This window comes from Varroa jacobsoni, unplaced genomic scaffold, assembly GCF_002532875.2.
Source record: "Varroa jacobsoni isolate VJ856 unplaced genomic scaffold, vjacob_1.0 scaffold_618, whole genome shotgun sequence".
In the NCBI taxonomy this organism is placed as follows: Eukaryota; Metazoa; Arthropoda; class Arachnida; order Mesostigmata; family Varroidae; genus Varroa; species Varroa jacobsoni.
This window is the reverse complement of record NW_019213520.1, coordinates 25,568-39,863: the sequence shown is the minus strand read 5'-3', so window position 1 is coordinate 39,863 and position 14,296 is coordinate 25,568. Positions and strand designations below refer to the sequence as shown.

Below are 14,296 nucleotides of genomic sequence, written 5' to 3'. Positions count from 1 at the left end.
CTGGCTGTGTGTATGTTTGTCTTGGACATGCGTTATCAACGCCCGTTTCGTGCATTTCAATGAACACACAATTGTGCTAAATTGAAGAAACTACTAATGATATGCTTGTGAATAACTACAGTTTTGAGAAATTGTTGTTTTAAATATAATCTGTAACTGTGAGCAAGATCTGATTTGTTTAGAATAGACTTTTCTTGAGGGTTTCAATCTGAAAATAGATCAACTAGAGAATGACCCATATGTGTCATACGCAATTTTAGCGCGCTTAGTTGAAAATCGACAACGACTTTGTTTTCTCGCGCTTTGTTTTTATAGTAGAACTAAGAATAATCGCAGCTGCCCAATTATCTATCTAGCTTCTAACATCGCTAGGTTTTTATCTAAATACACCCCGACTGACGTGAAAGCAATCAACTAGTCTATTAAGCACATTTACACTAAACAGACAATTTTTTATTATCATCTTGCCAACAAGCTGAACTTGGCTTATAAATATATGAAAAAAAAAAGGTATTCTTCCCCCAATTTCTTAGAAGAGCAGAGCAAACTTGATTGGAAATTTCCAATACTGTGCTACGACGACACTGGTATTTGGACACAATTTTTGTTCCTTTCGAGCCTTAACTAATAATACAATTCATTCTGAGCTTCATCTGGTCCAGTTACACTTGCAATGCAATTGAAACACCTATATATACTTTAATTAGCAACTTATCCAATGGATATTCATATCCGCAGTTTCGATGCTCGCCTATTTTTATATCAAAGTGTCCGTCACTGCGGCAATATAATATTTGCATTACTAATTAAAAGTCAAATATCGGTGAGTTAACGTTGCTTGTTATGCTTCCTTTTTTTGTTATGTTTTATATGCTTCCTTTTTTACAACAGTACGTCTGCTCAGACTGCGAACTTTGCGTTTATATTTAATTTTTTACGTAAGTGATGTGATTATCAAACGATCGAAACTAGCTTCCAACTTTAATCAAAAGAGGTATTTACAAAATATCTATTGTACGTCATGAACCCTTTAATTAAACTTCTACTCTTTGTGGCATCGACGAGTTTTGCTTTTATGGCGGTAAACTCAAACAAAAATGAATCGTTCGTGCCGTTCTTTCTTTGCGGTAAGTACTATTAGCTTATGTGTGATTATATGTAACCGTTCTATTGAAACTCGTTTTTTAGTATTTTTTTGTTATATTATTGGTGTTATATATTATATTTATACCATTTGATTTCATGTCGCTATAGAAAAACTAGAGCGAAGGCGTGTGCAACTATCTATCGGACCAGCCTAAATTATGTATCGCGTTCGCTTTTCATCAATCCATAACTATCTAAGAAAAACGACCATTGCAGAAACCTGTAAACACAAATAACTAGAAACTGTATTCTAATAATAGAAAAAAAGGGACCTAACAAACGCTAGCTGTTGGAGTGCACTAGAACGAGTTAAGAAGCCAGAGGTTCATTAAATCATCTTTCCTGTAGTATTTTGCTATTATAAGTTGTTCAGTTTGCTCTAAATATTTGCACGTATTCGTTTCCATATAACAGGAAACTGTAAAAAGAGGCGAAGTTCTCAAAATTTCAATTTTCCGGAATGGAAACAAAAGCTCTTTTCGAAATGTGTGAAAACTATTAGCTGATTGGCAGCCTGTACTTGTAAGTATTTTACATCATAAACGACCATTAGGACGTCGCTTTCGCTAGCTCACTGGATGGGCGGCCGCAGGTAGCCGGAAAATAGCAAAGAACGAACAGTGGAATCAAACATCGATAAAATCGCTGGATGAGTAATATGTTATCGTGAGCACAGACAACACAGGATATCAGTATTCACCTTAGGTTATACAGGCCAACACGTCGCGCAGTTAGGCCACGTTCAAAAAATCCACTTGACAAAGGATCTACAAGAAAGTAAAATGGTATTTTGATATTATGTAGTGGAAATAGGACATATATTATTAACACATCGTAGAGCAACTGATACGTGTAAGAAGTTGCGCTGGCTAAATATGATTACCATTACGTTTGTTATAATGTAATTAGCAAATTAAAACTGTGGTGAACACTACCGGATAGGAAACAGCTCCTAGCTTCATTGGTGAACAGCAAACGCCTTCACGATTCAGCCTTAGGACTAGGAACAGCGTTTCTCCGAACAATTTCTATTTATGTCGTAAGAAAGACCCAAGTTGCGATAAACGATTTTGTATTGCCTGACCTTAGACTCATGTTCTATACAGTTATTATATTGAATATTAAATAAGGTACGACTCACTGTATAAGGGTTATAAGGCAAAAAGGTAGGCTGACTACTGTGACGTTTTCGTCTGATAATTATAGCTTATTAGGTTTGAATAGCTTTTCGATGATTGCATAACAATTATAGGTACAGATAATTGATTTTGTAATGTACAATATTCGCTTTGTTGATTCGCCTCGCGACGCCTGAATAAGTGTCACCCTATAAAGATTAATTGTAGCGCAAACTTCATCTAAAAAATATAAGTAGGTCGTCGCTTACGGGAACTAGAGTTCATTTAAACTCTCAACCTAAATTCAAATCGAGAACTTCAAACTTGCCAGTAAGATTTTCTAAAAGGAGCGTTCAAATTATTTTTGGTCAAAGGAAATGATCATTGTTTCTAAATTTCTGTGTTTAATAATCTTTCTGTGTTGATTTTCGTATCGTGTAAATCGTTTTCAGATATCAAGCCAGAGGCGATTAATGTTCTATACGATTGCATCGTTACCCTTCTGCCGCCTAAAGTATATGAAAACACAGTAGATGTATATTCGAATTTAATTTCCATTCTTTTATTTACTTTGTGGAGTTTGATTGTTATCATTTGTTCGGATGATGCCAGCTTATTCCGGGATCCCTAGGCTCAGCTAAACTCTCTCTTAAAAAGAGCCGCAGAAATCTCTAACTTAACGTTCATCTACTAAAGCAATATATATATATGCCTCGAAAGCTCGATTTATGACTGGCCCTCTAAGCTTCTATCACAACCATTTGTCAAGTATGGTTAAGGAAACTTACTGACGTTTTTCGTTGGAGGTCATAGAAACACAGTTACGTCTTTTAATCGTTAGTAACCTCCCAGAAGTATTGACCCTTTGCAAAATGTGTATACATAAATTAAATTGTTAGAGATTAGGTTACAATATTGTCGTTTCAAGTAAGTTGGAACAAGTTATGTAATGTTGTGAATCTTTTTCAGTGCACGGAAGTACTAGATGTCAAGTTGGAAAAGTTCAAGAAAAACCGCCCACTCACCACCTATGTTACCGAGCTTTGCAAAACAGCCCCTAAGCTTCTCAGCAATGCGGTTTGTAGTTAAATCCAAAATAAGCAGATGCTTAGAAATACGGCTAGAAGTTTGCTTTTCCTCAAGCCAGACCTATTTAGTCGCATAAATTACTGTTAAGTTCCTATAATCCTGTCTTAGGTCCAGTAACAGCTCACCTTTTGATGTTTAATTCGGATTAGAGGTGCCCGTTCTATAGTATCACTTTAAACTTCTGTTGCTTTCATCTACTTTCTAATAAGGTATGTATTTATTGATGCGACGGACTCAAGTGTTTAGTTACATTCGCAATAGGCATTTTAAGATTACAAGGTTTTGCATCTGTGCGACAGCTATTCAGTCGGGATTATGTTCCACAAAAATGAAAATACTTAGAATAAACAGAAACATAAGCCTACTGAAGCTGTTTGTTAAGTGTAGGAAGATTCATTGTGACTGTTGGGAGGAAAAGGCTACCTAAAAATTTCACACATTGTTGAGTTTGACCGAAGATGCTTTCGTACGTGAACTAAATATCTGCAAGTGTTTTTATGTGAGAGCTGCCTCTCTCTGCGCCTGTGATGATACTGCCGCTAAAGTAGCATCTTAAATTGCAGGTGTGAAAGGTACGCTTAGTAAAACGTATAGTCCAACGCATGTACGAACCTTTGAGCCATTACGCACGATTCCGTTATCCGATTCTGTCTTCTTCCGCTCATGGGGAGCCATGAGTGATTCGAGATGTATTACAGAAATTGTCGTTACTCTCAATAACAATGATGCTGTTGCGATTACTGATTTTATTGTTTATAAAATTAGTTTCGTGCTTCTCCGATTATATTTGGCTCGATAATGAGATCACAGGAAGGCCTCACGGTAAAGCAAACTCTGACAACGACAATTCATATAACATAGGAGATCTCGAAGAAAAGCTGCTTAGTGAATCGAAATATCAAAGTGTGCGATTCATAATGCAGTCCAGAAGGTGAAGCATAATGTACCCCTGTCATCAATAAAAATAGAAAATTAAAAAAAAAACAGCAAAGAGAAAATATTCTGTTTTCAGATGAATCGCATTTTAATATTTTCAGTAGTAACATGCCCATAGATGTTCCCGCAAAAGATTTAAAAGGTTGTGGTGTGAACCGTAATTTCGAACCACGATGCAGGAGCTCTATATTTGAAGTAAACAGAACTATGGAAAAACGACAATTCTGTTAAGTAATTCAAACGAAAATGCTGTCGCGGGTATGAAAACCGTTCTTGGACAAAAACTTGGACAAGTTACCATGCCATATGGCGAAATATGTCTCTGAAGTGTTTATAACTAATGGCAGCAAGGTTCTACGACCTGAAAACTAACCTGATCTATAATCAATCAAAGACGTGTGGCATTATGCCAAAGGGCGAATCAACACCGAACACGAGCATTACTCTATTCGAGGATACAGTGCTCCAATTAGAGGCTTACGGCCCGGGTGCGACAAGAGTAATGTGAAAGTGCATTCTGAACAAATCAAAGCAGCAGTTGCTGAAATCAGGTTGCAGTCAAGGGTAGGGGAATCCAATACTAGCGCTCACGACATTTACGTGGCAGTTTAAAACGCTTTTCTAGCGAGAGTGTCTCATATGTGTTACCATTAGGAAAAAGAACGACGCACTTCACACAAAAACACTGCACGCAGATATTTAGTTCGGATGCAGAGGTATCTTCGATCGAACTCGATAACTTGTGAAACTTTTACTTGGTCTTATTCAATTTCCCATTTATATATATATATTGGCTGCCTGCAGAGAATATATTTAGTCTTCGACCAACGGGGCGCCGTCCCGACTAAGCCTATGCAAGCAACCGAGGCCACAATCCTGATAATTGCTCAACTAACCAAGGATCAAAAGGTAGCCGTTAGATCGACGAGCCCATGATCATAGTTGGAGGCGGACCTCCGGAACAGTCTTTAGTGCCGACAGAGGCGCCAGGTCGTGGTTAAAGTGGTCGCCGGCGCTAAAAGTCATAGACGGTAAAATGGGCTCGGTCGCAAAGCACTAGTGTCAATGGAAAGAAGCTTGGCAAGAGAGGCCAAAAATGTACCGTAAAGAGAATAGAAGTGTGCCGTGCGGGAGCAAGCGGCCACATATTATACGAAACCATTAAATACCGATCCTTACGAAAACAAGGGCAAAAGGGTCGTTGTAGAACTGGGGACAGCTTTCTAGAAAAGACGCTGTGTAACGCATATACGCAACCGAGATACATGAACGCTACTTGGACGCAGTAGGGCTAGTAGCAATAATTGAATGTTGCGATTAGAATGTAAGCAAAAAATAGTTGCAGTGTGGATGCACTTAGGGTGCAAAAGACATTGCTGCTAGCTGAAGTCTGCCTCCGACCAGAGGCCTAGAGTTATGCCGGAAGTAAATAATATGGACTAACGCTTAACGTCGGACCTATAATAATGTATGTAGATTTTACGCTAGCCGTGCCTGAACTAGAAGTTATACATACTGACTATAAAATTAGAGCATTAAGGGCGGTAAGAAGAGCACCTTATATGTGTTAAAAAAGTGTATTTTATTGCCTTTAGTAGTCTTGGTCTATAGTGGCATTTGTTATGTCTAGAGCATTTTACGCTTGTTATTTGCGTGGCGTATACGAGAAATCTATAACTTACTCAACAGGTTAATACTTTTACAGTATCTGTAAAATCTACATTGGGTTGCAGTCTTGGCATTTCCGCAGGGGACTTCCTGGTGGTCCAAATTGCCAAACGCATTTAATTGACCCTAAACATGAATTACTACTGAACATATTTGTTGTCGATAATCACTTTTAACACATCTCAACATTATATGCGCTTTTCAGTTCCTATTGATTACGAATTTAGTGCAGGTAAGTTAAAAAATCACGACCAGCAATTATGAAAAAAGTCAAAACTGTGTTATCTTTGCTCTTCAAAGAGAGTAGTAGGTACTTCAAATTTGGTATTTACCCTCACTTCTATTTTTTATTCAGAACTAAACACAAAATGGGCATTTTTTTTACATTCTCGACGTGAAAACCTATATGTGTTACTGGCTGGCTAAAAATTTGTAACCTGTTTTATATTTCCTACTACCTATTTGAATTTTTCTAAGATCTTTGATTTTTCAACACTTTAAGGGTAAGCAATAGTTTTTTATTCGCCTATTATTATTATTAATTCTTTTTCGTTTACTTAGAGAAAAATGCAATGTGAAAAAAAAGTATTGCACTTTCTATATTGCAACCCAATCATTCATAGAAAAATTGGATTAAACGAGAGATAGGAGATAATATCTAATTTAAGACGCGTTTCTTTGTCTGGACGTCCATATTCTTACAGAAGGAGTTTCAAGCACAAACAATGGTTGTGCTAGAAGTATGCTGGAATGCTACAGCATATTGGATACCATATGAGCCTAAAACGGTACCGTGTTTAAAATGTAACTTGTTTTTGGGAAACTATAAATGCAGGCTTGATATGCGGCAGACTCATCACTTCATCTTATTTTTCCGCCTTTTTCTAGCTGTCACGCACTCGTTTATACTTTTGTTTTTGCAAAAGTTAGCACCAAAACAGCGACCAGAAGCCTAATGAACTTCTGTAAAAATGATAAATATAATTGAATTATTTGAGCAGGAAACCCATTTATAGTAAAAAGCATCCCTGATATGCCACTCACTTTTCAGAAATGACTTTTTACCATGTTTTTTTAAGTACCTTCTCGATGATGATAGTATTTGATAAATAAGAGATAATAGAACTGCTATACCAGAATTAATTATAGTTAATATAATAGTAATACCGTATCAGTAACCTATGTCGATGTATGTATTACCTTTCTTCCAGAGGTATCAAGATATCCAGTTGTTCCACTGACGGAACCGAAACAGACAGTACCTTACCTTGCTTGATGTCTTATAATTTCGTATGATAACGATGCCTCTTAGATCAAGTAATATAGAACTGCGCAGAATTGTGAAAGTAACCATCAGTCTACCAATTTTCCAAAACGAGAAACCACGGGTTTATTCAGAGAGACTGAGATGAAGGTCGCACCTCACTACTATTAAGAAATTGTAAGCGTGAAAAATGGAACATTTCATCACGGTTTCTCTGAACAAGCGGCGTACTATTATTATACCAGTAAATGGCTAAATCAGATATACCAAAACCGTAAAAACGTGAAATAATTTCCCATTTTTAAAATCTAATCTCTAAAGAGAAAGGTCACCGTTACAACTCTGCTTTGACGCAAGTGAAGTCAATTGAGCCTTTGTCTGGGCTCCAGTATACAAGATGAATCGTAAGACGAAAATAAATTCATATAGTGCTGCTTTTGAGCTTTCTCTGGAGTTGTTCTTATTCTAGAAGGGATGCGTTTACTCTGTTGAACTGCTTTACCATAACTTAGGGATTCGAAAAAAATAGTGCTCCCTTTTATTTTAATGTATTCGAAAATTCCGATATGTGTATTTTACCTACTGTGTTTTGTCTTTTCCTCTAAAAACAATCCTGTTTGTATTTCAACAAAACGTCTGCTATGAGTCGAGTGAAAAAACCATGTTTCGAGCATAGCCCAATCTGGGCTAATCCAACAATTCAGATGTTGAACTGAAATAGTATAGCAGGTCTGTCACTTTCATATCGGTTCCTCATAGAAATTAAATCTCTATTTTTTTATAGCAACTAAAGCGTATACAAGTAAACCTTATCTATTCATTCAGCACCGCGCTGGGTATGATTTTGTACGTACCTGTGCGCCTACATGCTTACGCGTATTTGTGTACGCGAATCTCCATGCACGTGTTAAGTGAACTGCCAGCCACGTATTTTCTTAAGTCAACTTATTCGGCACCAACAGTCTCGACCAAAGCGTTAGTTCACTATAAGTAGGTTTCGAATTAGCAAAAACGATGCAACTTAAGTATGCCTAATCGGTTTTATATGGTACACCCTGAACCTTTTCATAAGAGTAAAATGAAACATTCTGGTACGCTTCTGCGTATGTGTTTCGATCAAATCACTGAAGGGTTCTTTGAAGAAAAAAGGCTTACACGAGTAAGAATGGGTAATTTGGTCAAGATAAAACATTTGAAAGTAATGGTAAATAGTTACCACAACTATTTAAAATATTGTTCGTAACGCTTTGGTTATTTAGAAATTAAAAATTCAGACACTAAGCATCTATTGAAAAGCGCTATGGCCAACGATAGTTATAATATAGTAATTTGCTGATGCATTAGTTGCTGTTCAAAAACATACAACAGTTCTCGTCTTCGTGACTGGTACTATTATACGTTTCATTTACGTGAATATATAATTTGTTTCGAAATAATTGAAACTGTCTGGAAAAAAATCGTTCATCCACTAAGAAAAGCAAGAGTGTATCTGGAGAAATAAATGCAGAGTTTGAAACCCGTCGGTGCTATCTGAATTCTGTGAATCTTTTATGTTTGTACCACCAAACATTTAGGCAATGATCCGTATTACGTTTATTGAATAGTTTTGAGTAAATTTATTTTTTCCGGTATATATTCGTCAACGAAGCCCTACATTAGTACGTCGCTCGTAATTCGACAGTTATTGCAACGATGTGTTGTAAATTTGAGACTCGAAAGCCTACGAACAGGAAGATTGTACCTCATGAAAATGGCTAGCAGAAGGAGACATCAACCATGATCACCCATTCCATAGTAACCCTAGATGAAATTTCAGGTCAACATTTTTTTACTAGGGTCATTATAAGTGCAAATTTAGACTAGCTACCCAATTATTAGAGCTTTGTATGTAAGCACATTATGTATCCTTTTTGTTTTAGCTATTTAAAGTCCGGTTAAAGTTCTTAAAGACATGATTATCAATCGTGAAGTTCTGAGAAAAATATTACCACACTTTTATCCTACATTATTATTATACTACATTTTCGTCCTACGCGCCGAAGGAATTTAAAGTTTTACATATCCACGGCCTCTGATAAGCCGTTTTTGATGAGACCAAACTTCACGACATTCGAAAAAGCAACGTTTAGTATAAACATCGTTATATCTAGGGCTACTAGCCAGACTTATCGATTCTATTGTGCAATTTGGATGTTAAAAACAGAGAAATGATTGCAAATATATAACGGCTCTTGGTATAAAAATCTGCCATAAATTTGACAGTTCGAGTATATACATCTTCAGAATACAGTACATGATCATACCGCTTTAACTATTAAATTAGGATGATGCATATAATGACGCAACTTATTCTTACATCTTATTTCGAGATTACTTACGCAGCGCGCGATACACTCTTCATGAAAACAGGTCATTTACACGTCCTCCTGTTGTGGTACACGGAATACGGATTAGCATGCCCCAAGTATAGCCCGGCGGTACACTTTTCAGTTGTCTGTTTTAGTGTCGTGCTTGTAGAAGTTGTCCAGGAAATCTTCCAGCATCAGTAACCTTTACAGTGTTATTCAGATCCTGTCTTGCGTATACTGCCACGTCATCCGCATGTGTTTTTACCTACACAGATGAGACTGATGAAAGGCACGGTTAGTGAGAAGATTTCAAGTCCATTTGGTTTGATCATCGGCAAGTGGGGAGGGATTTTAAAAAGCTAGTAACAGGTGACTCATTTGAACATTGAAGACAAAGTCAAAGCATAACTACGTTGTAATGCTGACATATGTGCATAAATTTTGCCTACTTGGATTGTTCTGAACAGCCGTAGAGCAGTGCTCCGTCCCGATCTGTAGGAGAACTGAGTATCTCTGCTCGCTGGCGTACTGCACAGATCATGTTTTCCAGCACTTCGCAGCATATAACAAGAGTCACTAATACCTATTTGTTGTCGGAAAGCTCATTCTTTGATCTCTTCGTGTATAATCAAGCATACTATAACTGTTTGAAACATTACTTAAATAAAAACCCGTCAAATGGGTATACAGACTGAGACTCCGAGTCTTTCCGGTAGGTATGACTGAATTCCGTTATGCATCTTATTAGATTCGGACAAATATAAAAGAATATTATACAATATAGCATACTAACATCTGTAACATGGACAGTAAACCGAACGAGATTTTCAGAGAGCACTAGGATATTTATTTGATTGGGTCACAGCAGTTCGCCGTTCGACGGATTTGTAGATTTGAGAAAACCGTTACGTGTTCGTGCATTTTGGCAATCACTCGTCGTTAACATTCCATCTTGAATGCTAAGATAGCTCGGGGCCCACTAAGCTTTGTGACTCCTGAGCAAACTCAGCAATTCACACCAAGTTATTTATTTGCAAACAAACTGAAAGTAATTATAAAAGAAGAATTGTAGGATATTTATTTATAAAAATGCAATAGTGAATTGCCTTTGGTTCATGGCTTTGCAGACAGTTCTATGTTCTCTGATTACTGGTTATCTCCTAATCGCTTTATTAATCCTTTTTTTTAGCCCTTGGCTAATCACATTTTATTTGTTATCAATATACATATATCTATAGATGTATATAAGCGTGTTTGTCAATTAGCTGGTAAATTAATAGGCGTAAGTTTCGTGCATGCTGTCTGCATCTTTTCGGTCGTTACAACAACAATGTCAGGAATGAATATCGTGTTCATAGATTGTTGGCTGGGATCCGCTGTAAACAGTTATCACGAACATTCAAGAATATTGTTTCATTGAATTTTTCTGCATTTACTTCTGGTTTCCTAGCGTCTCCCAGTTGGTATGCGGCAGTTTTAAATCTAATCAGTTTTAAAATAAGGAAATATTTATGGTATTATCATATTTAATATGGACCCTAGTTCTTTGGTCAGTATGGTACGAGAGGTTATCAGCTTTCGCTGTTTTGAGCTGCATGACACTGTACGGTGTGATGCTACGAGCAAGAAGTTCACCGAAATATTCGTTTCAGCACGACAATTTTTCCACTACACAATATTGTAGCTTTAAGGAATATTTCGAATAAGCCAGTGCAACTTAACTCCACCGATTTTTCGAAGAGCCATGTTTTTATTATTAGAGCGGTGACGACCTTGTTTTTTTTTAAGTAATGTGCAGAGTACAGAGAGGCCCATCCTTGCAGATGAGGTTCTGATATATATAAGTTGACATTGCGCAGTAGTTTAAAAAAAAAAAAGAAATCAACTGAACAAACTAGATCGTCATCCTTGCTATCGCGCATTTTAGTCGATCCGCTCAGCGATAAGCCAAACTGTACAACACTTACAATGCAAAATATAATTATTGGTAATCACATAATATAAAAATGGAGTCATGCAGTTCGACCGTTTATTTATATAACCAGCTACATTTAGACAGTGCGTATCATAACTCGTTATCTCAGTATATGTATGCTGAAGTACAAATCAGCAAAAAAGTAGTAATCAAAATATCACAAAATATTTAAAAATTGTTTTTTTTGCAATGAGTTGTAAATAATGCTCGGTGCCAGCACCGGACGTAGGAGTTGAAATATATTAGCTCTTTACATCTAGCATTATCATTAAACCAATGGTCAGCAATATATAAAACATAAAGGACGAGATTCAGATGTTGTTCATGTCGGATTTTTGCGGAACGTAGCTGATTAGTACAGCTTCAGAAAACGGCAACTAGATTTATTTAGTTAATACATTTTTTCCTTTAAATCTATATTATATCTAAATTAAATTGAAAAGCAGATGTTTGGCATTCCATATCTTCTCCATTTTTCGTCATACACTTTCATTATTCTATATATAGGTAGACTACGTTTGCACGACTCAAGTAGGTTTTTTAACAAAACCGACTACATCATTTATTGAGAGCAGAGTCTATGACACAGGCTGTTATCTCTCTGATATGATCCCGCATGTTACAAGTCGAGCAACACTTTGGAACTTTGATGATAAATTCAATTCTAAATATTAAAATGTATTCAAGTTAAATACTTTCTTATTTATCTATAATTACATTATTTCACTTACATTATTTATCTATAATTAGTATGATTATGAATCACAATCGAACAACTTTATTGCCGTGAAGCATCGTACGTAACGTTTCAAAGTACACCAATTGTGGCAGCAGATATTATCAGAAGTTTTCATGATAAGCGAAGATATAAAATTTTATTGTAATATTGTCTGATACAGACGTTTCACTTTTCTAATATAGTGTTTACATATATACAGGTAGACACTTGCGATAGTGAAAAGTAACAATAAATGATACAACTATACCAAACGAGTACAAGCAGCGTTGCAGATTTTATAAAAACTTTCCATTCACATTCACGTTACGTATGACTGCATATTAGGATTTAATGTAGGGCGTCGAGGTACTAAAATAAATAATACACAAGAGTTAATCGTCATTTCGTAGAGTGAAATAAATACCTTTTGCGTTATTTCTAGAGAATCAGCTATCCTTCTATGTAAAGAAATCTTTGAAATTACTTTTAGATACTGCTACAATGACTGCCAGGAGAAGTCTTGCTGCTGGACTTATCCATGAAACAGCAGGATAACGGTGTCAATAGGTGTAGCTGTTGAATGAACGTTTTTCCTGAATCCTTCGCCACTGTCTACCCACAGAGAAAAGTGAACCAACCAAACAAATACTCCACTGATATCAACAGGAATACGCGGGCTTATTCAAAGCACAGCTGCTTATTTTCTCGCAAACTTTGCTCGATTTAACCATCAGCAATGGTTATTATGCCGCCCTTTGATACAAACAGTGATTGGCGCTGCTGCTCGCCATTCGGTCCCCTCTTTCGATTGTTGATCGGGCTCTGCATCTAGCCAAGGCTTACAGTTGTCTGGCCTTTAGCCTGTGTCTGTGTACGAGCTTCTTTCTCCATGGATAGCGACGGCTTAGCAGGCTGGTCAGTTTGGAATATAATATAGCTTATTGCTTACTGACTAAATTGCTACCGCCGTCTATCTACCTATAATATATATATATATATATATATATATATATATATTATTGCATAGACGCAGATAGACACACACACACGCGTATACAGACGTAGACACACAAGCGAGCATATCGTCCACTGGCCGTGGCGATTTTCAGACGCGTTTAGCTCAGCTGGTTACTAGCTTGTTCGTCCAGTTATTGTTTATGTCGATGCCCTCGGCTGTATGGCCACGGCTACTACTGTATCAACGTTGCTGTGTGTGCTGGGCTACTTGTTTTGAGCAACCACACTAGGAGCGGGGCTCATTGTGGACATTGGCGATAATTCGGGTTCATGATGCTCCAGATATGCCATGCGCATGCATGCCTGTGTTATCATCGAGGCAGAAAACTGTAACAAATCGAAAAAATAGTAACGAGGAGTTTAATTTGTATCGTCGCCAAAGGTGATTGTGGTCATTGTCAACGGTTTCGTCATAGTCATCAACTTCGTCATAGTGAACTGTTTCCAGTGTAAATCACACTGCAAGTTGGACAGGGCTTTCATGAACATTGTATATCCGCAGGAAATAAGACTTGTACATACGTGGTTCCCCTAGTTGGAATTCATTGCAGTAACGCAATCTAACACGCATTCAGTTTGTATGCATGTTACTGAATATGAGACAGACGTAGAGGATCGATAAGCGTGTCCATCTGCCACGGATCAGATAACCAGTGATTAGTAGTCCTTCCCAAGTGGCTAAAAAATGTGGTGAGTGGTTAAGCCCAGTCTGGGCTTTCGGTAGATAGCGCGGTAGGGCAGCCCAGGCCTCTCTATTAGGGGAAGTCGGCACCGGAAAACATCGTGGATAAAGTGAACGAGAAATAAACCGTCCATCGTCGAATTTTAAGGTAACTAGAATATTGTACTATCACGCTTACGATCTTTGTTAAGCAGTTACTATCCATTCTATATGCAAAGTGTTATCGCATGTCATTACCACATAACGCGGTTCGGCGTGTGTTCGTGTGCGATTTCTGTAAGATACTGGAATATATAGTGTATATGTATAGTGTAGTAGAAAATATATGATATATA

General features: G+C 37.1%; 2 protein-coding genes and 1 long non-coding RNA gene across 8 annotated transcripts in view; 2 read left to right on the top strand and 1 right to left on the bottom strand.

Moving 5' to 3' along the window:
- The first annotated feature begins 38 nt into the window (after nucleotides 1-38).
- LOC111261960 (uncharacterized) lies at nucleotides 39-7,668 on the top strand. Of its 5 annotated transcripts, none has more exons than XM_022835884.2 (6): nucleotides 858-1,127; nucleotides 2,717-2,793; nucleotides 3,234-3,341; nucleotides 6,163-6,189; nucleotides 6,662-6,745; nucleotides 7,169-7,668. In XM_022835884.2, exons 1-6 carry the CDS (start codon nucleotides 1,022-1,024, stop codon nucleotides 7,196-7,198), a joined length of 432 nt encoding a protein of 143 aa, XP_022691619.1. In that variant the 5' UTR covers nucleotides 858-1,021; the 3' UTR covers nucleotides 7,199-7,668. The 5 variants fall into 5 exon arrangements, with proteins under 5 accessions (XP_022691622.1, XP_022691619.1, XP_022691621.1 ...); XM_022835885.2 differs by having other exon boundaries at nucleotides 870-1,127; nucleotides 2,717-2,778; XM_022835887.2 differs by lacking the exons at nucleotides 858-1,127; nucleotides 2,717-2,793 and adding an exon at nucleotides 39-823.
- Nucleotides 7,669-8,808: 1,140 nt separating this feature from the next.
- LOC111261961 (uncharacterized) lies at nucleotides 8,809-13,185 on the bottom strand. Its single transcript, XR_015311755.1, has 2 exons — nucleotides 10,019-13,185; nucleotides 8,809-9,848 (listed from the first exon to the last, which is right to left on the bottom strand). It is a non-coding gene; the product is annotated as an uncharacterized LOC111261961 (long non-coding RNA).
- A 160-nt stretch (nucleotides 13,186-13,345) lies between these two features.
- Nucleotides 13,346-14,296, top strand: part of LOC111261958 (DDB1- and CUL4-associated factor 8) — a 17,928-nt gene continuing 16,977 nt past the window's right edge. The window contains exon 1 of one of the 2 annotated variants that reach the window (XM_022835875.2): nucleotides 13,346-14,109. The gene's annotated coding sequence lies outside the window, so the exon portion shown is untranslated. The remainder of the gene's footprint in view (nucleotides 14,110-14,296) is intronic. The other variant, XM_022835876.2, reaches the window with a different exon arrangement.

Coding starts and splice junctions, on each gene's coding strand:
- LOC111261960 (XM_022835884.2), top strand. CDS start 1,022: ATGAACCCTTTAATTAAACTTCTACTCTTTGTGGCATCGACGAGTTTT. Junction 6,190..6,661: donor TGATTACGAATTTAGTGCAG/GTAAGTTAAAAA, acceptor ATATTCTTACAG/AAGGAGTTTCAAGCACAAAC. Junction 6,746..7,168: donor TACCATATGAGCCTAAAACG/GTACCGTGTTTA, acceptor CCTTTCTTCCAG/AGGTATCAAGATATCCAGTT.